The sequence below is a fragment of the Lynx canadensis genome, chromosome D3 (genome assembly GCF_007474595.2).
Source record: "Lynx canadensis isolate LIC74 chromosome D3, mLynCan4.pri.v2, whole genome shotgun sequence".
NCBI lineage: Eukaryota > Metazoa > Chordata > Mammalia > Carnivora > Felidae > Lynx > Lynx canadensis.
Window position 1 is genome coordinate 58,519,481 of NC_044314.2, and position 22,368 is coordinate 58,541,848.

The window sequence follows — 22,368 nt, forward strand, 5'->3', positions numbered from 1 at the left end:
ATTTTGTTCACATTTTCTGTATACTTACTAGCTTTTCGCCTGTGCAATCTATTAGCTACTGAAAGAGGCATGGTAAAAGAAGGCATGTATTTTGCAGCTAAGCTCTCTCATAAATACAAGTTTAGAACTGTAGTCTCTTCCAAGTGAATTGAACATTTCATCATTAGTCTGTGATGTTACTGTCTTTCATAATACATTTGTCCTTACAGTTTATTTTGTCTGATTTCAATAGAAGTATGCCAGCTTCCTTCTAATTAGCATTTTCCTGTATATATCTTCAACCTTTCTATTTAAATAGCATAGAGCTGTATTTTATTATGTCAACCCAGCCTTACGCTTTTACCTTTACACTCAACCAGTTTACCACTTAGTACTGGTAATTTGTTGTGCACCCTGATCTATATGCGAATTCCTTTCCATCACCTTGTTTTGTGAGTTACGTTTGTTGTACTTCGTCTTACACATCTTCCCCCCCCATCAGCTTTCTTTGCCTAGCTTTAATTCACTGCAATTTTATTTGTCTCATTCTATTTTTACTCTGCTAGTTTGAAAATTACATACTGTCTCGTTTTATTAGTCACTATAGAAATTTGAGCATGCATATTTAAGTTTCAAAATCTAGGTTGCATGTAATCGTTTAACCTTATCCTCATCGATCTCTTTCTTCTCCTCTAAATATCTCATGGTAAGGAAATTCCTGACAACCAAGATTACCTGGGATTTGGAGCATCTCCAGGTAGTATTTCTTTAATTTGTGCATTCATGCCCCCAGCAGGTGTTTACTAAGGACCCTCAAAGCTAGCCCCGAGGGTGAAAGAGATGAATAGATCTGGGTTTCTGTACTTAAGACAGTCCCTTTTTGTTTTTCCCTCTAGGAGTACCCAGGCACCTACCCTGGACTGCATATCTTCCTTATATCCTACAACCATGTTTTCAGCCTGGTTGTCACATAGTTCCAATGGCTGCAGGTTGCAAGGTGGCACGAGACAATTGCACATAGCAATATTGGCCGTGCCTCCCTTACGTCCTAGGCCTCTGCTAGCCTTTGCTGTTAGGTACTGATGACAACTGTCACACTTGGCCGCCATCATATTTTTTTCCATTATCAGAGGTGCTTTCTGCAGGAGCCTCATACGGCATTTCTCTCATCCGAGAGCAGACTCCTGACCTCTGTGCCCGCTGGTTTTGTTCCTCGCCTTTCCACGTAGGACATGCGTGTGAAACGAAAGTGAACGGTCCTCATTTTCCTTTATCGCATGGATCGCTCCTGTCTTGATCATTTGTGTGAGCACCTTGCCAGCACAGTTTCCCTCTGTGGTTGCAAGGGTTTTGAAAAAAGGGATTATATGTTCCACCCCATGTGCTCAGTTACCCTTTCCCTTATGCCTCCCTGAGGCGCACCATTCATCTTCCTCTCTCTTGTCACTGCCCCCAGCCAGGACCGCAGCCTGGGCCACAGTCCCCCACTGCAACTGCCATCCCTCCACCTCTTCCTTCCACTGCTCAGATCCTTGTCTACAAGCTCTCATTTTCTAACAAAATCGTCCTAGTGGGAACATCTTTATGGTCAGAGGCTGGAGGGAATCAGCAGCTGCAATAGTAATAGCAGGTGTATGTGGGTCTGTCACTCTTCATGTTTGCGACTCGTGACTGCCTGTGTTTAAACAAAGCTGCACTCACGGTTCTTTCTTTTTTTTTATTTCTTTTTCTTTTTGAGAGAGAGAGAGAAATAGAGCATGAGTGGGGGACGGCCAGAGAGAGAGTAGACACAGAATCTGAAGCAGCTCCAGGCTCTGAGCTGGACGCGGGACTCGAACTCACAAACCATGAGATCATGACCCAAGCCGAAGTCGGCACTTAACCGACTGAGCCCCCCAGGCACCCCACGGCTGCCTGTATTTAAACGGAATGCAGCCTGCACCCTAAGTCTGATGAGCAGCTAGGAGGAAAAAATGGAGCTGGATAAACTATTTAAACTGAATGGAAAAGTACTTTGCTGAAGAGCCCCATATAGTTTGCCCATTTTCCTTCGCCCTTCGGAAATTCCTCCGGACGTTAGTTTTGACTGCTGGCATTAGGTCCGGTAATGTTTCATTTCATCACCCAGCACTTGCACGGCACGGCGACTGACCCACTCCCAGTGTGCCTGTAACCAGTGTCACTGTGCTCCGAACACCAGTGTCACTGGCAGGTGGAGCTGGCTGCCATTGCTCACTGTCAGGCAGCTCCGTGCTTCGTTCGGGAGTAAATCTTTCATGGAGCCTTCCGTGGTTTATGCTTTGTTCAGCGTCTCGATGTCCGATGCTTGTCCAAATTTTTGTTTATAGCTTGGCACAGATCTTATTAATATTATTGACCTCTTCAACATTTTAGAGAGCATAGGGTGGGTTGGAGAACATGGAATTTGATCTATTTTGCACTAAATAAAAATTTTCAATTTATGTATTTGAGTTCAGCCATGATGACTGCATTGGTCAGATAATTTAATGCTGTTTTTTTTCAATGCCAATATTTGACATCAGTCTTCCCATAAAATAAACAAATGATTCTTATAATTGCTTTTCCAGTGCTTTCCCCATTTGATTCTTTCCAATAGGTTTCCCTCCAAATTGTTTGAGTAGTGGCTGTCATGATTCTTGTGAACTGGCAATATGTCAAAACAATCTAATCAGTGCTTGAGCTGTGCTGGCATTGCTCTCGGAAGGCCATTTTTCACTGTGACATTCCTCTATGCATTGGTAAATAATTAGACCTATAAACACTTTTCCCACAAGGACCCTCACAAATACCATTAGACATTCAGAACCTTGGGGACAGAACTTATGCACATTATAAGTGCCAGAACACCCTGTTAAGCAAAGTTAGAAAACTTAAGGCCAAGGGTAAATAATGGTCTAGAAGTTCTCTGTCCTCAGGAAATACTCTTGCAAGAGCTTGCATACATTATTAATCAAGGAAGAATTCATTGGGATTTTGATTGACATCAGATGCCATTCCAGCATCACGTGTTGAAGGCTCACTTGCAGGGTCTCCCCTTTAATTATGGGACATACGTGATCATCCTTCAGCCCACAGTCATGTGGAAAGCATGTTTCTTCTGCAATCTGCAACCAGTAGACGCTGGAAGAAAGTGACTGCTTAAAAAATTAGTAGTAGATTTTAAAACTGTGATTAAGTGGCTATAAAAATCAAAGCATCCTCTTTCAGATACGTCCACTTGATTTATGAGGAGGTTTATAATAAGACTCTAATGGTTCCAAGAGTTTCTCATGTGTTCAGACCTTTTCAGGAAAGCAAATACGAAAGCAGGTAAGTAGAGAAATGGTTCTGATGTTTAGGTGAGGCTTAAATGAGGGCAGAATGTCTTAAGACCTCTCATCTCCCGGCATTCTCTGGTGCTGCCTTTTGCATGAGGGCGCTGCGATGTTTGTCCTTCTGGCACACCCCTCAAACCCTCCAATCCTCATTACAAAGGGAATTGATGTCTCCATCATAGAGCTGTCATGAGAATGGTGCTTGGTATATACATTTCTGTGAAAGCATAAATAGATTTTTTTTCACTGTGTTCCAAAACTGGGTCCCTCCATTCTTGGGTCACCGCCAGAACCACCTGGTCACCATCCCTAATTGAGTTAGTTGACAAGTCTTCGCTGTCTTGAATAATATGTCACCCGCTGAGATATTATTCACTCCCTCATGCTTAGCAACCTCCAGTGTCTGAGGCGCTAGGTGGTTCTGACCCCCCCATCAGGTGAGCTTTGCCCCACCTCTCCTAGTAGCCTTTGTTCTGTAGTAAAAATCTTCCACTCGGGTCAGATCACCTCCTCCCTTTCCCACATTGCCGCAGCTCTGTCTTCGTAGCTGGCATCACTTGCCTCTGCTTAAAGCCCCCTTCTGTCTCCCCTCTCCCTTCCCAGATTCTTCTGGTTGGTTCTCTGAGGACCAGCTGGAGTCCCATCTCTGTGACGCCTTCCCCCACCCACCCATCAAGACCTCACAAGAATCTCTCCTTTCTCCAAACCTTTACCACAAGTGAGAGTCTGGGCCCTGTAATTTAGCCTCTGTTTTCTGCTCTGCCCTGTTTGTTCTGTTTCATGAGTGTTAACACCTGAGCTGTATCTTCCTCAAGGATGAAGGCCTCCTCCTTTTTGGTGTGTGTCTGCAGTGTCCAGCACTCTGCATAGCAACTTGGTAGCCACAGTGGTTGACTGTTCAGGTCAAGGAACTCTTCACGATCATACGATCATCTTTTGTCAACACAGGGCCCGTGATGCTGAACTTTAACGACCTAATCAAATATAATTTCATGGTTTTAGAAATCATTAGAACCAGGTAGCGGGCCATCTTCATGGTGGTGGTAAAACTAATCAACACTTTTATCATAATAGCAACTAAAGTTAGTTGAGCATTCAGCCATGGGCCAGGCAATGGACCAGGCATTTCCATGTATTATCTTACTTAGAGCTCCCCACACCCTCCTCACTATGGACATGGGGAACCCAAGGCCTAGAGAGTTCCATCTCTTACGGTGTTGCAGCACTCATGGGAAGTGTGGAATTTGAAGCCAGCACTGCTTGCCCTAGGGCCCATGCCAGCTTCTGAGTACAGGAAGGAAGTAGAATCTCCTTCACCATCTCCCACATACTCTGGGCCTGTAAAACCTGAAGGGGTGGAGAAAAGGAGATAGTTAGAAAAGGGATTCTGTGTGCATCAGATACGCAGAATACTTGGCAACCTTCTTTATTTTTTTAAAATATTTTTTAAATGTGTCTTTATTTTTGAGAGAGCACAGGGGAGCAGAGAGTGAGAGAGGGGGACAGAGGATCTGAAGTGGGCTCTGTGCTGACAGCAGAGAGCCCACTGGGGGCTCAAACTCACAAATTGTGAGCTCACAACCTGAGCCAAAATCGAAATCAGACGGCTTAACTGACTGGGCCATCCAAGCACTGCTTGGCAACCTTCTTTCAATTGTGAGTGGCAGGTTGCGATTTCCTAAAATATAAGCAAAAGGGAAGAAATGTTAGAAATTAAGTTTACTGACTGCATGACTGCAGGGTATTGATTTAAGAATTTTTATCTTGCAAACTGATCTTGTTTTATTTGTTATGTGTAGACACTTTGCACTTTATTTGAAAGTGTTGCAAGTCAGACTTGAGTGTAGACTTGGCCCAGTCAACACCGAAGAGGCAATGTAGGAAAAGGTAAAGACAGGGAAGCAGGTTCATCCTTTGGTGCTGGCCGCCAGTGGATGCGTGTCCCACTCAAAATGCTGTAATGCTTTTTCCAGTAAAGACAGTATGTGTGATCAAGTAAAGGAATGGTGGAAAGTAGACATGGAAATATTTGTCAATGTTCAGTATAGAAACACATTTCAAAAGCCCATCTGCAGGGGCGCCTGGGTGGTGCAGTCGGTTAAGCGTCCGACTTCAGCCAGGTCACGATCTCACGGTCCGTGGGTTCGAGCCCCGCGTCGGGCTCTGGGCTGATGGCCCAGAGCCTGGAGCCTGTTTCCGATTCTGTGTCTCCCTCTCTCTCTGCCCCTCCCCCGTTCATGCTCTGTCTCGCTCTGTCCCAAAAATAAATAAAAAACGTTTAAAAAAAAAAAAAGCCCATCTGCCAATTATACAAACTTTCAGAATCTAACTAATTAAAATTCTCCAGGGTAAATGCAAAGCTTTTCATTGATCAAGATTTTTAACAGCTTGCTGTTTTACCTGGTGTGTGTGTGTGTATGTGTGTGCGTGCACACACATACGTGTTTTTGTATTTTTAAAGTTCTCTTGGCATGGTGACCTGAAAAGTGTTCCACTGATTATCACAGGTATGCTACTAGAAGAACTACAGCTTTTAAAATCTTTTCTGTTTCTAGCACCGTAATTGCTTTTAAAGTATTCATAGAACAATGATTCAAGTGGAAAAGCCAATATATTTTGTGTGCCTGTAACTTCACATGAGTAGGAAGAAAAGTAGGATATGAAAAGAAAAAACTGGGGCGCCCGGGTGGCTTAGTTGGTTAAGTGTCTGACTCTTGATTTCAGCTCAGGTCATGATCTCATGGTTCCTGAGATCGAGCCCCTCGAGACTGAGGTTCGAGACCGAGCCTGCTTGGGATTCCCTCCTCTTCTCTTCTGTCTCTCCCCTGCACATGCTCTCCCTCTCTCTCAAAATAAATAAATAAACTTTAAAAACAAATTAAAAACTATGGAAAAACATGAAGATGTCTGCACAGTGGGATTTTGGTTTCTAATATAAAGTACTTGGTTTTGGCATTCTGAATGGGTTGGACCCCATTATCTCTTTTTCGGCCATCCTCTTATATATGCTTAGTACACACTCCATCTGCAGTCTGAGAAACCACCTAAATCAATGTCCAGTGGACCTAATGTTAGAAAGGCCTGGCGTCTTTGTAAAGATAATATTATATAGCAGCCAAAGCTTCCTAAAAATTTTTATTTGGGGAGCAATGCAAAACCAAAAACACCTGCTATCTCCTGGGCTGAACTTTTGTCATATTTTACAGCAGCTAATTTCACTTGACTGCACAGTTCTAATGAAGGACGTTGTAGGATAAAAGGAAGAGCTGAAATGCGTATCTTCAATGCCCTTGCAGATCTGATAAACTGCCATATTTCCCTCAGCTTATGCAAAACAGAAAGTGAAGAGGCATATTGCAGAAAACTAAATTATACATAAAGTCATTAAACCTCCACCTTCACTTCTGATCGAGGGATTGCTGCTGTCGTGAGAGCAGAGGCAAAATGAAAAAATAAATAAATGAAAGACCTGATCACGTTGTACGTTTCAGTGGAAATGTAATTGCTTAGAAGTTCGTTTGAAGTTCTCGGGTACGTGCAGAAAAGCCGCTGAAAATAAGAAAAGGGCCATGCCGCACCACATCCTGCCGAACTCTGAATACAACCCTCACACACGAGTACGGGACATAAGGCACAGGCTTACTGTTGACGCACCTGCTCAAAGCTGTCTATCTTGATCGGTCCCAAACTCTATCTGTTGAGATGTTCACTCCTTTTCTTGACCTGGTTTTCCACCCGGAGACGAATTTATGCAGATGATATACACTGCGTACTCCTCTTTTCAAAGGGTTTTGCAGCTGCCTCGTTTGAAAACGTGTCTACATAGGCACACTCTTTAGGAAGGTTGTGAAATCGCCTTTTTCAAAGAAGATATATCCTGGAAAATGTTCTCATCTGTCAAGGATGATCTAAATGTGAGCATTTTGTAAGGATGGCCATGCAGTAATGACCTCTCGTGGGTCATCTTCTGCCACTAGGAATACGAAATGAAAAAGTTGGCACACGCAAGACTTCATAGCTTTGAGACCCGACGTAACAGGCAGATCTGGAGGAAAGCAAGAAGACCATTTTCTGACTCGCTTAATTAACTGCCAGGACCCTTTGGCATCCCCGTATAGTTCTTAATTAAGTCTAGCTGCCGGATGTTGCCCATCGTGACAAAATAAGCCTCACCTGACGAGTGGGCTAATAGCCATGATAAGCGGACCACATTGCCTTTCACTTGATGCTGTGTTTTGAAGGTTGTGGCAGTGGGGTGTGTCTGCCTCTGTGAGTAGGTCTGTTTTAATCAACACATCACAGGATTGTGGTATTGGGAACAGGACGTCTCCCTGCTTGCATGCCCTATGGCTTGACTAAGAAATCAGGGACAACAGACCTCCAAAAATTAAGACTACGCATGCTCACTCCGGGAAAGATGTTCAGAGAAGCAGAAATTGCATGGGCGCGTCCAGCACTCAGTATCAGCCCACAGAAGAACTGTCTGCCGGAAACCAGATTTTCTCAGTTTCCTACGCTGAGGTGACTTATCTTCCCAAAGCATTCCACTTGCTTTACTCCAACCCGGTGTGCACCGAGCTAGCCTGAGCGTAACAAGTGGTTTTCCAGGCAGTGTCGTTACACATGGCACCGTGGCTGGAACCGACACGTGGAAAGAGAATATCCCCCATCTTAAACTAGTACATTGGAATTCTGGGTTACACATCAGAATCACTTCATTTTGATATCTTTGCCTCCATAACTGGAAACAATTCATATCGAAGCGTGCCAGGTATTTTAGAATGCTAAGGCTGCCACCACAAAATACCACTGGCTTAAACAACAGGTATTTATTTTCTCGCAGCTCTGGAGGCTGGAAGTCCAAAGTCAAGGTGCCAGAAGACTTGTTTTCCTCTGAGGCTCCCCTTCTTGGCTTGCAAATAGCCACCCTCTTGATGCCTCTTCATATGGTCATCCCTCTGTAAAAATGCCCTCTTCTTATAAGGACACCAGTCATCTTGAATTATGGCCCGCCCGTATGACCTCATTTTAAAGTAACTGCTCCTTTAATGGCCCTGCCTCCAAATATAGTCACATTCTGAAGTGCTGGGGATTAGAGCTTCAAGATGTGAATTGCTTGGGGGTGAGGGGTGCACCGTTCAGCTCATGACACTGATAGGATCACATGTCTTATTCAGGAAGTCTGAGAGATCTTGAAATTTGAGACCCAACCAAGGGGATTCCCTTGAGAGTTTCCTCCAAGGAATCCTCCAGCAACTCCTGCCCATCAGCCCCATTGGTTTGTCCCTATAAATCCTAACTTGAGCTCTCCAATATGGTGGCTACTATCCACACGTGGCTATTTAAATCTAAATTATTTTAAATTAAAATTCAAAATTCAATTCCTCAGTCACCCTGACCTTGTTGCAAGTGCTCAATAACCACAAGTGGCTGGTGACCATTGTATTGGATAGCACGGATGTAGAATATTTCCATCATCATGGGACCCACCATGATCTTCTACATCTGGTAGCACCTTGCTCACTAGCTTTGGTAGTCATTAAGGAAACCCTGCAGCCTACAGCCACCTGCTCTGTACCCAGCTCTGCGCTAAGTAGGTTAAAAGTGGAGACACGGACCCTCTCTTCAGGCAACACATAATCTGATTGTGGTGATAAAACAATAAAAGGTTATATATCAGATCAGTAAAGAAAAGTTAAGTAGCACATACTCATAACTACAATAGAATTTTGGAAGGGAAAAAAAAATCATTGGGAACCAGAGAAGAAAACTCATGGAAGAGGTGGGTTTGAGCTGAGTTACAACAGATCAACTTTTCAAGGCAAGACAAGGAAAGGAAGGACCCCCTCCTAGAGCAGCATCATATCCCACAGAATTGGGACATGGGAAGACACTGACGACAGCTGTTATGGTGCCCTCTTCTTGGACCTGCATTAACGTTGCTTTGGTTTCCTCCTTTTTAGCTTAGCTTCTTAGCTTCTCTTGTTTCTCTCTCAGCCTTTCCTGTCATTCATTAGTACAAACTTGGGCTCTGGCACATCCTGGCAGGTCCACAATGATATCCTCCATTCTGCTGTCTGTCCCCGGAACCGCTCTGTCTGCCTCACCCACAGTAGAATGCATGCTGCAGAGATTACCTTCATGACTGCCAAATCGATTGAGCGTGACACTTTCTGTAAGCAATCTGAACTATCCAGTACCGTGGCCACTAGCCATTTGTGCCATTGAGCACTCTTGGTGTGGTTAGGGTGACTGGGAACTGGGCAGTAGGTTTGGAATCCCTTTGGGTTGTTCAGGGAGCTTGGCTGAGCCATAAACCGAGAATCAACAATGTCTTAAAGAACATCGGTATTCTTGTGGACAATAGTACGTCTGAGATGTTATGGGTAAAGAACCTACAATAGTATTTGGAACATAGCAAGTGTGCTGCACTATCTTGTGCTATTATTAATGTCATCTATTCTGTTCTTACCATTATCCGTTGTTCTTATTAATACTACTGAATGGATAGTTTATTGTGATTTCACTAGAAGAATACTTATGTAATCAAAATCTTCTAAGCCAAAGTTTCTTCCTTGTCACACGTCTTGGCAAATATTCAGATTCCCTTTCAGGAATTTTCTTTGCTGCAACAACAGTCTCTGGATATTGTGTGAAAGTTCATTCTGTTTTATGATGGGGATGGTAACAGGTCTTCTGAGGGCATTAGATCTTTGTTGTTTGCATTTTGAAACTGACCCTCAAATTTACTTTAATTTGCTTTCAAGTCTCTTGCCTTCTCTAAAATACTTTAAGGCAGTACTTCTAATGACATGAAACATCTTATTTTTAGTTCAATCCCAAACCTTGTAGGCTTAAATAAAAAAAAAATTGAACCATGTGCCCCCAAGGTTTTAATCTAATATCTGGTTCCCTGAATATGGGCCAAGACTTCATTTTTTAAAGCATCAGCAGATTCTAAATACAACTTTCGGCAACTTCCTTTTAGCATCTGACCTTGATTCACTTAAGCTAATTGTTGTCCTTTCAGCAGATTGTAATTCTAAAAAACAACAACAACAAAAGCTATATATACTATAGGACTTTAGAGGGATTTTGAAAATTCGTACAGTGCCCCCTCCATCTGAACTGTGCCTTTTCAGTATTGCTTTCTCAGTCATGATGGTAATTTATTTAAAACTAGATAGGAGCATATAATTTTGTAAACGTTTTTAAGAAGCAGGCCTCAAAAATATTAAATTCAAATTTATGACGTAGGAATCTTCTGATTTGTAATTGTCACCTCTTGATTCATTAGTGCTTATGTAGCTGCTCCTATGTGGGAGGGACATGCTCAGTGCTGAAGATATGCAGAGGCTCAGTCCTCCCCTGTGAGGCTCATGGTCAGGTTAGAGACCTGTGCTCTGTGCTTTTCTGTTAAAGCTCTACATGTTACATACATTATACTGGCAACGTGACAGTTGTATGGCACTTCATGTGTACAAGCTCCTTACATGTTCTTTTTCTTGAAATTCATTGGTTTTAATATTAAAAGCCATCCTGTTAAGTAATTTAAATTGTTATAGTATTCCTACTATATAAACTGAAAATCACATTCAGTACCTGACCTGTGATCACATTAGGAATCAGTCAGAGCTGGGACTTCAACCCAAGTCTTCTAGTCTTGGATCCTATACTCTTTCCTCTTCTACACCCTGTGTTGTGAGCCAAGATCGACGGTGAGTTCAGATTTCTCCCCAGGCATGAGATGCAAGCAACGAATGGTGTATAAGGTGCCTTTCTAGGAGGTCTACTCACAGCACTGAATTACAAGGTGAGAAATGATTTCCTGTCCAGGTAGTTCTTCAGTCCTGAATTATCAGTGAGCTTTGATTTGGAGCTAGAGTGTCTGCTCCATCTCTCTCAACCCAACAAAGAATCAGAAGACATCCAAGCAGTATTGCCAGGCTGAAATAAACCCCACTGTTTGGTTTTTATTCTATTTCCTTTTTCTATTATCTTTACCTGCAGTGAGTATCTTGGCTTTCCATTTACTGTAATGATATGAAATTTCATTTCCAAATAAGTGTACTGTCTTTACATATATGGGTTAAATTTAAATCCCTAAATAAATTAGAGGAAAGTGGTCGGGGAGAGGGAAATCGTGGAGGTGGTACACAGTGACTCAAATTCCTAAGAACTTGTGGATTGCGGCTAGCCAGCATCCCTTGCCTTCCAGATTCTTGTTTCTTTTTTTTTTTTAATAAATGTTTATTTATTTATTTTTGAGAGAGAGCATGAGAGAGTGGGAGAGGTGCAGAGCAAGAGGGAGAGAGAGAGAATCCTAAGCCGGCTCCCCGCTGTCAGTGTGGAGCCCGACATGGGCTCGAACTCACGAGCCGTGAGATCATGACCTGAGCCGAGATTAAGAGCCAGATGCTTAACCGACTGAGCCACCCAGGCAACCCCAAGATTCTTGTTTCATCTTTGTGTTCACCTACTTGCAACTTCCCAATCCCGAAGTATCTTGATGAAATGACAACAGTTTGTAGGGAATACAGTCAGATGAACAAAGAATTCTACCCAAGGTCTATGGTAGGATGATTGTAACCAATAACGTTTGATCTGTTCTGAAAGATGAAGTAGCTATTTGAGGATTCCCCACGGAGGCTGTGAGTGGCTCCGTCTCTCAGGGCAGGAGAGTGAGGGGTGGTGGTCAGCAACTCCTGGAAATTTCTACCACGCCAGGATCTCTGTTCTGTGCCTGGTGCAGGCTCATTGTTTTGACTCTGTTTGGAATCTCCTCCTCACGCCCATCGACTAGGGCTGAAAGCTAAGACTTTCCTCACCAGCAGTAGTCTGCGGACCTCTAAAGTGATAGTGTCCCCAATCTTTGATAAGAAATGATGTTTGATAAAACATCAGCCAGTAAAGGAAAACAGCTAGGACTCTAATTTCATCATGGGTTATAATTTTCAATAAAAATGTTTTCTTTTAAGAGTAGAAATTGAACTTTTGACAGCGTAAATTAAAATGCAATTATTATCCACTAAACTACTTGAAAAGGTATTTCTAATCTTGATTTCCAAATTTCTAAAGTAATTCTCCCTTCTAAATTTTTTATCTTTAATCGCCTATGACTTAGGTACTGCAGGAAGAGCCTGGGAATTGTTCTGATAGATTTTGTAAATTAATAGATGTCAAAAAGAGCCACAAACCTCTCATTAAAGTTTCTTTTCCTGCTACGCTTATTCATTTCCAAATCTGTCATATCTAAAAATGTATCCTTAGACTTTCAGTCACATTTGATGGAGTTTACGTGCCGTGATTTCTGAGGTGAGGACGTTTTTAAACTTACAGCTCTCCAAGAAACACCATGGAAAGGACGTTCAATTTTTTTTAAGAGGGGGCAAGAATAAAACAGTAATCCCCCCACTTCTGCGTACTTCGTAGAATCCATGGAGGAAAAATACAGACCCCCTGGAGGGAAAAAAAAATGGGAAGGATTATTGTCAGAGAGACAGTAACAAAAATAGCAGCAGAGTCAGTTTAAGGATTTGTTGCCATCAAAGCCTGAAGCTTTCATATGAGAACATGAGCGGTAATTGCCAGCACCCTGATTGAGCGTTCACTGTGCATTAAGCGTGTTGCACATGTGGAGTCTGTCAGTCCTTATGACTGCCATGTTGTCAGTAGGGAGACATGGCTGGGGTTTCAAACAAGAAAGTGCCACGTGCCCAAGTGTGTTTTAAAAACTCACTCTGGAGGAAGTGTATAAACTGGTGGGCCGCAAAAGCAGCCAGGCAAGAAGCTCCTTCTGTAATCATGCAGGCAAGAGATAAGTCGAATTCAACTTTTCTGACTGTCTCAGAAGGAAAGGAGCCAGCTAGACTTCTACAGAAGCAACTATTTGTTCTCTCAGTGTCTTAGAAATTCCTTTTTCCCAAAAGGGGCTCTTACTCATCTCTGAAGATCTGGGTACCTTTAGCCCGGGCTTCCTGACAAATCACTCTTTCTGACACCCTTTCTGATTTCCTGACAAACCACAAAGGCAGGTGCGGAGGTAGAGGAAATTACAGTTCTGGAGAGGTATTAACACCTCAAACCCTGGCAAGATCTGCATCTGAGAGGAAATGAAAATTGCTCTCTCTCTGAACTGTGGGTGGCAATCCTGGAGGAAGGACTCCGGCCCAGAGTGATTTAGAAAAACTACAAAACAGTTGAACCCGGGGCGCCTGGGTGGCGCAGTCGGTTAAGCGTCTGACTTCAGCTCAGGTCAGGATCTCGCGGTCCGTGAGTTCGAGCCCCGCGTCGGGCTCTGGGCTGATGGCTCAGAGCCTGGAGCCTGCCTCTGATTCTGTGTCTCCCTCTCTCTCTGCCCCTCCCCCGTTCATGCTCTGTCTCTCTCTGTCTCAAAAATAAATAAACGCTAAAAAAAAAAAAAATTTAAAAAAAACAGTTGAACCCGGTGCTTTCACCGGCTTTTAAAATAAAGCAGTCCTCTTGTTGGTGCTGCTGTGACAGGGCACTCACTGGCATCGCTATTTTGACACTCCATCCAATTACCGTGGCGTCCTTGGACTTGCGTGGGTAATACAGTGAGGACAGGGCCAGGTCCCAGTTCCAGAATCTTTGCAAAATTAATTGATCTTATGATGTCCCCCATGACCAAGAGATAGGCAATGCCGAAGTCAAAGACGTAGACTTTGGCCAACTTGTATATACTGAATTAAACAGTGCTATAAAATCCGTGTGCCATGCCTGTCCTCCCTGCGTGTAAGCAGCAGAGCACCCATCAGGACCATCTAGAAAAATCTATGTGCAAAAGCAGCCCTGGAGTTTTCAAACTGAGAAAGGTCATCCTCGTGGTTGACCCTTGAGAGCCGTTTTGAGGGCAAGTGCCCGGGAATCAGGGACTCCCCAAAACTCTAAGTGGCCTCTGCATCATCAGTGGGTGTGAGCTTTGTCATGTGTGCGGGAGGACAGCGTCCATCCCAGAGAAGCCATCCCACACCGGAGGGGTCGCTGGGCACTGCTAAGAAGGTAGAACTTCATCATTAAGCACTCTTCCAGAGTTCAAAGAGAAGAAGGATGCGGGACAAAAGGGCTGAGCATCCCCAAACAGCTACACTCTGCCTCTTAAAATTAATGCTCAATAGCAACTCACTCTAGATACATCAAAGTAGCCCCCCTTTTAAAGCCACGATGGGGCACCTAGGTGGCTCAGTCGGTTAAGCATCACACTTCATCTCAGGTCATGATCTCATGGCTTCATGGGTTTGGGCCCCTCATCAGGCTCTGTGCTGACAGCTCAGAGCCTGGAGCCTGCTTCAGATTCTGTGTGTGTCTCTCTCTCTCTGCCCCCACCCCTGGCTCTCTCTCTCTCTCTCTCTCTCTCTCTCTCTCTCTCTCTGTCTCTGTCTCTCTCTCTCTCTGTCTCTCTCTGTCTCTGTCTCTCTCTCTCTGTCTCAAAAATAAATAAACATTCAAAAAGAAATTTTTAACCTGTGTTACCTGCCTCAGTCTCTGTAATTCCATGAGCTGTTGTCCCCACCCACTGAAGGTTCAGCAAGAGCCACTGCTGTGCAGCTAACATTGTCCCCACTTTTCCTCCGTCACTCAATTCAAGAGTGGTACTTCTCTCTGATCAGTGGTGTTCAGATTGTTTTCTGCTTCCATACACTTGAGGGATATGTCACATCATTAGCAGGAGCTTACTACCGCAGTGATTCTGAAGGTGGAAAGAAAGGAGACTTTGGCATTAGGCCCATTTCAAGAAAAGCAGGTAGACTGAGGATCCCTCCAGAGTGCACATGGCTTCACATCCCCTGAGGAAATTGCTGCGCGGATGGCGCAGAGCTGTGTGTAATCGAAGAGGCTTATTCCACAAAGAACGGAAACTAGAAACGCTTGGTGGCTTATGACCCACGACCAGAGTGACTTCAAACTGCTGCGTGCACAGTGCAATGCAGTGGGCACAAAGCCACGTGTTCTTGCCAGCTTTGTGGCCAGCGAGGGGCATCACAGGGTTCAAAGCTGGGGTCCAGGTCCTAGCTTCTGCTTGCTGACTGTTTCTGGGCATGGAAACATCATATAATATTTTCAGGCTGCAAACCTCAATTCCGTTGTCAAAAGAGACGGAGACGTTAGGTAAAGAAAGGCAGTATGACTATTGCCAAGATCATCGCATGCCTGGATCCTCTTGCAAAATAGAAAAATTCTGCAAAATTGGGAATTGGACTCTGTTTCAGTGAAACATGGCCATTTGAAGCGCTGAGAGTGATTAGCCGCTTCCTTAAAAATGCCAAGCGGTGTTCACATTTAGATTTCAGGTGGTTTAGCCATAACACAGTTTGTGTGTCTAGATTTGGGCTTTTACCCTGCCCCAACCTCATTTGCCCATAATGCATCACATGCTCCCTCCGGCTGCCTCTGTCCAGGACACAGGAGAATGGCTGTGACTGCAGACCACACGGGAGCACATCTTGGGGCCACCTTCCCATCACCACTCCACTCTGAGCCATCAGGCAATTTTAGGTGTCTTCAGCTGCTTTTGTATGATAGCAATAAATGGTTTACATGGCCCTAATAAAATGCAGTGCCTGGAAGAAGCAGAAGAAGTATGTGCAGAAAACAAAGAAAGTTCAGAGACTTTGCATGCCCCAGCAAGTCCATCTTCCTTCTTTCAGGGTGACGGCTTTAGTCATTTTATGTGCCCGGTTTTATTCATATGAGAAAGGGAGGAAAAATTCCATTTCAGAAGCTTTCTGAAAAAATCTTGACCCCGCACTGCCTGAAAACATACTGTACATTATGCACAGCCTTGACCTGCATCCCTTTCTTCCTGGCAGCTTTTCAGTTGAATAGGATTTTTTTTTCTCCTTTTTTAATATCTGGGAGCTGTGGCGTTTGTAACAGACTGCATCATTTTGGAGTAACGTTCTCTTGAGGTGGGCAACTGAGATGTATAATTATATCTCATGGAAAATGATAGTGGTATGTGGGGTGGGGGAGGAGGTTATTGAATCACAAAGACATGTTCCCCATTCAGAAAAAAATGACTATATGCGGGATGTTCAATTTCCTTCTGCTCTCTGCCCATGGAGAGCACAGCATCTTAGAGTGGAGAAGTCATTGGTATTCACTGGAGCTTGCCTGGTTTCATTTTTATTGTTTCTGAGACTTATTACTCTTTCAGAGTGGTTCCCAGGTTTGCTGCCTTTTTCTCAGTATATATGAGCTAAGGTAGTCAGAGGAAACACTTTAATTACATTTTAAGTAGAGCCAAAGCATAAGTATATTTATGAAAATTCTAACAGAAGGTGCAGTGAGACCATTAACTTAAATCCCCAAAATACATAAAATGTTTTTTCGTAATAAAAAGTCCATTGTTGGCGTGTTAAATTGTATGTGCATATTAAAAATCTGTGCTAAACACTAAATATTGCCTAAATGTCCATACTGTATTTTAAATTCCTCCTATAAAAAAGTGTCCTGGGAATGTGGACCGTCATCGTCGGTCTCCCAAGCTTGTCCTTATGTGGCTGTCCCACTGTCTCTCACCGGACCGCTTTTTCAAAAGCACACCTGCGCCTTGGTTAAATTTGATTTTAATGAACCTGCTCGTAACTGTCAAGCAAATAGTATGAGACAAGAGATCAAGGAGCTGGAGTTTGTACTTGAACTTGAACATAACAGTTGGTCTCGGATACAGGGAAACATAAGGGGCGGTAAGCAGAGAACCCCCTCCCCCTCCCCCAAACAGACGCCAGACATTGGCATGTGCTCAGGAATCCTCTGATTCCTTCAAGGAACAGAGTTCCATTTTCTCAGCACCAGGAGGGTTCAAAACCTCGTTGGCTTTACTTTCAACAAATCTGATAGGAGCAGCCCTTAGTAGATACCACGTAAAATACATGGTGACTATACTCACCTCCCGAAAGATACTTGGTTCAGAGTAGAGGTCTTCTCAAAGCAGTCAATTTATGTAATTTTAAAGGGACACATAACTTTTGACCTTCCTGAAGATGAGAAAAAAAGAAAAAGGATAGCTGAAGAACCTTGCCCAGGTTAAAAAAAAAAAATCCACAGAAGAAAATCATATGAAAGAAATGTGGGTTGATTTGCTTAATTTATTAGAAGATATTTAAGTACCTCTCTGAGTTTGTGGACGCTAACTAAACTTACAGCAGGAATCACTTCACAAGATTTGTACCTCACACCATTATGCTGTACTCCTTAAACTTACACAGTGCTGTATGTCAAGTGCATCTCAGTAAAACTGGAGAAAATGTATTTAAAAGTCAAGAGTTAAGTGAAATAGGACTTGATAGAATGATTGCATCACAAAATTACTTCATTTTCCTCGGGTGTATTTCACTGGTAGGTTTATTGGGGACTATTGGTCCATCTCACGGTCTGAAAAAAAAAGGGGTGCGTCTCAGTGGTCAAAAAGGCTCGGGCTCTTGGGAGAATGAGGAGTCTGTGTCAGGCCTCGCTATGGACCAGATGGGATGCAATATTCTAGAGCCTTGATGAACTGCATTCCTGCTTTGATTATGATTCTTGCTTAGAATTCCCAAACCAGGAAAGCAGGGGCTCACAGTGCGGAAGACCTATATATCATGTCACAGTTTCTTGGAACGCCCAATGGCCCTAGAGCTATAGATAAAGTTTTATTTTCTAACTAGAAATTGAAACAGGTGATGTATGCTAACAAAAAGCCATAGCATTTAAAACTGGGTCCATCTTAGGAAATAAAAAATCATCATCACCATTGACAAAAGGAAACAGAAGCCAAGTTAGTCAATCCAGAAAGCCCTTTTTTCCTCTCTCTGTACTCCCCATAGGTATATTTCTTACTTTCTAAGCCAAAGACAAGGACCTGTGGTTCTAATAATTGCAGATGTATTCAGGGGGAGATTGGCTATATAAATGGAATCCGAACTCTTCCAGAAAACGCAAGACTGGTCACAATGTCCCTAAGGAGTCAGGACGCAGTGGATAACACTAGTCACCTCATCTTTTTCATGGAGCAGCACTTTTTGTTGTGTTTTGTTTCACCTTCAAGAAAATAATACGCTTGTCTGCTTAAAAGTAATTCACATAATTCCTGGATAGGAAGGTGAAGAGGCTTATTGCAAGAATTCCCTCCCATTTCTGCTCGCCTGCTGCTGCTTCCCTGCCATGATCACATTATCCTACAAGATCAGAAAATTTCTGTTTTTGTAAGAGGGAATGAAGTTTACTTGACATCTCTTCTATTCTCTTGTTGTAAACCTTCATTTAGAGACAAGGAGATGTGATCAAGATGTAGAAAGCAATCATTGGCCACAGATATTGAAAGAGGGTTTCAAGTCCTTGTCAGGGGAGGTGTGGAACAGAAAAATCCGTGGATTAAGAGTCAAAAACCATTGAGGCCTGACCCAGGCCTGTGTGTTATGAGCTGGTTGTGTTCTTTCTACATCTCACGTCCCTCAACTTGAGAGCAGGGAAACATCCCTCCGTGCCTGACCGCTCTCCTGAGCTTTAGTTGAGACAGTGGACTCGTTCATTCTGCAAGCACTTAATAAGTACACAATAGTAAGTGCTTGGAAGTGGGCCCCAAGTGGGCTTGGACTTGGGCCCCACCTTAGGAAAACATGCCGTGAGCTACATGCCATGATCAAATGTAAGGGGATACGTTATCGTTTCATTGTTTGTTTCTGTCTGCTTCCTGGCCACCAGTTACCTGAAAACATGAGGTTAAAATAACTGTTTTTAAAAGCAAGGGCTATCGGAAGGCCTGTGATTGTCACAAATGCTAAAGAAATAGCTGTGATGTGCCCGCCTTCCCCACAGGAGAACATCTTCTTGTTAGAAAGGGAAGGGATTCATGTGGCTTTGCCTCAGGTGACCTAGGAGCATTATTTTTACTAGTTGTACAAGTACCTGTCCCCCTCGTACACTGCTGATACTCCTCTGTCTCTCTCTTTCTGCCTCTCTCTCTCTTTGTGTGTGTGTGTGCACGCGGGTGTGCCCAACACACACACGCACACACACACACACATACATGCACACATGCCCTAGGATAGTGTTCACCAGAGGCCGTGGACTCTCCTGGAAGACTTTTCCCTTCTTCATCTTCCTACAAAAAAACAAAACCTGAAAACTTTTAGATGGGCGGAAAAGGCAAAGGGGATTGAAATTGGCAATTACATCATGACAAACTCAAAGTAGAATTAAACTGTTATGAGGGCAGTCAGATAATAGTTATTACTCAACTGTAAAATAATTGTCATTCATAGGGTAACAAAGACACTATTCAGAAAAAGAGTCTGACTCTAAAAGCCCTGAAGCTATTTTTAAATGCGTATTTCATAGCAGAATAGAAGTTACATGTCTGAATAAATCCTTTATCATATGATAGCCTTGTTCCTGAGGGAATTAACTAGTGATTTTCATTGCTAGTATTTCTATTGACTTAATTTATTAATAACCTGAAAATGTTTTTCCTTGTAATTTGTCCTACATCATGTGGTATTCACCCTTCAATTAACAATGTATGCTGTGACTCTGTTAATAGAACTATAGGTAATAGGACGTCTGATCCTCGTCTGCCGCCATGTTGTTTCAAAATGATAAATAGAATGTAAGAACTATTACGGTAATAAGGTGTCAAGGATGATCGTGACTAAGGTACCTTAAATTAAGACAGGCAATTTAAAACTGTAATGCTTATGTTCGCAGTGTTATTTTTTCACTGTTGCGTGTTACAAAATGGAGTGTCCCTGCTTCTTTGTTGTATGGAGGGACTGATACCAGTGGTTCAGTGCTGGGATAGGGCTCTTTTCCAGCCAGTCTCCGGTGGTCAATGAGCTATTTGGTTAACAGCAGGATCAATACACATCAGAAAAAGGGGTGGACTTCACACACGGTACATAGGCAGGTTTCCCAGGTATTTGAGCCCCTCGCACACTTAAGCTACACAAGTAAAGCTTCATCCATCACCAAACACTGTGATCGCTCATTCACTTAATAGCCAATTATTGGATTCCTGCCATGAGGCAGAGGTTGTGCACAGACAGCAATGAAACCACGCAGTCCCTGCCCTCAGGGAGTTTATAGTCTGGCGGCAGATACAGTAGGATGAGCTGCACACCATCCACTTCGTGGTCAGGTCTGTGCAACACACCAGGAGGTGAGGTTCCCTCATGGGGCCTCTGAGCAGGTGGGTCTTACCCCCTGCAGCAATACTAATGCAGTTTTACTAATGAGCCAGAACTGGACCCATAGAAAGTGATACTAAGTAGGTCCCATTGAACCACAGACTGATCACTAAATATTGGTAATGGTCGGAAATGGACAAGATGGCCAAACACTGTAAGGAGGACAGATGAGGAGTTTCAGTTCTAAAGAGAGAACTTGAAAAGCCACCCTGGGCATGTTTGAGGGTGTGAGTTCCTGAAACCACATCCTCTGGCCCTGAAGCATCTCAGAATGGTGCTCTCATCCATCCGCTCTACCTTTCTATCTTCTCCCTCCTCCTCTCCTCTTCTTTCCCAGTGGGTACCAAGAAGGAAGTGGAAGAGTAGCTGTGGCAAAGAGAAGAAATCAGTTTGACTAACCGCTTCTTACTTCCGTCCTTCTTCCCCTTCCCTCTCTATACACTTGGCTACACAAGGATAAAAGGGAAGGTGAACTGAAGTGGAAATACAAGTCTCGGACTTTTTTTCACTTTGTCAACTGATACCAAAGGATATATTCGTTATCATTTGAACAGGAAAAATATATCTGACTAATAACATGAAGATTAAAGACCCTGGTCATAATAATGCCAAATCCTTAAATAAATGGACATCTAAGCTCCATTGAAAAGGAAGAGAAAACTCTGGCAGGATTTATTACGGGATTTTAGCCTTGAAGGCATGAAGTCATAGCTTACCCACCTTGACAGTTTTAACCAAAAATCACCTTCTTTCAGTTAGCGATTGGGAAGAAAAACGACATCTTTGCATCTCTGAAGAGAATAATGAGAAATGGTAATATAATTAAGACATTGAGGGACATGTTCATTCTTTTTCTGTATTAAATTGATTAAAGTCGGATAGGGTGAACTCGACCATTTTAATGGCCTGTGCGATAAACTGTGAATTCACACTTCAGCCCCCATCCATGTTTGTAATGTAGCAAGTAAAGGAAAACAAAGTTAATGTATTTAATCCATTCTCTTTCCTGTGAACATCCTTTTCCCTTCTTGACCCTTGCTGTACATTTTTTAAGAACATCCTCCATCATTAAGATCCTGTGTTTACTGCACCAAATTGTAATTCTCCGTGTCACTTTTCTCTTTCTTCCAGAGCTTCTTTGAAGGGCAGTCTGCACCATGGGACTCCGCTAAGAAAGATGAGAACAGAATGAAGAACAGATATGGGAATATCATTGCATGTAAGTGTTGACAGCGTGATTGTGCTGTGGTATAACTTTCTTTTCGCATCTGCTAAGATTGACCACCAGCCTCACGCAGTGAGAATTTACAGTGCAATTACCGCCTTCATCCTTCTGGAAAAGCCGGTGTAATGCTTGTATTCAAGAAAGGGAAAACTACCTAAATACCCCCACTCCGTCATTGTGTCTTGCTGTGGGGCTAGTTTTACTTTCAGATTTAAGGTTTGGGTGATGTAGGTAATGTGAAAATGCTGAGGAAGAAAATGCATTTTAGGAGTAAGCATAATAGTCTAATGTTTCCCAGCTGCTACATGAGGATGAATGGAAATAATGATGTGCAACAAGCCTTAATGCACGGGGCTCAGAGTTCTCAGCAAGCATTAACTCATTAATCCTCCAGACACTTGGGTTAGGTAGGTCAGTAATAGCCCCGTTTTAAGGACAGGAAACCGAAACTCACAAGTTAAATGATAGTCCTCATATCGCAACACTCATTAGCAAAAGAGTGAGGATTCTGTCTCAGAAATTCCCAGTTCCTGTGAAGCCGAATGTTGCCAATCCATAATGCCTCGGACGGTGTTTAAATGGAGCCCAGCCTCATTAATGTGCCGTAACGATGCTGAGACGCGTGGTGGATTGATGAGTTTCC

At 43.2% G+C, this 22,368-nt stretch overlaps 1 protein-coding gene across 1 annotated transcript in view; it reads left to right on the top strand.

Annotated features, from left to right (window-relative positions):
• Positions 1-22,368, top strand: part of PTPRM (protein tyrosine phosphatase receptor type M) — a 794,802-nt gene that overhangs the window by 671,747 nt on the left and 100,687 nt on the right. Inside the window, 1 exon segment of the mRNA XM_032595357.1 lies at positions 21,632-21,719. Coding sequence (XP_032451248.1) covers positions 21,632-21,719 — 88 coding nt within the window.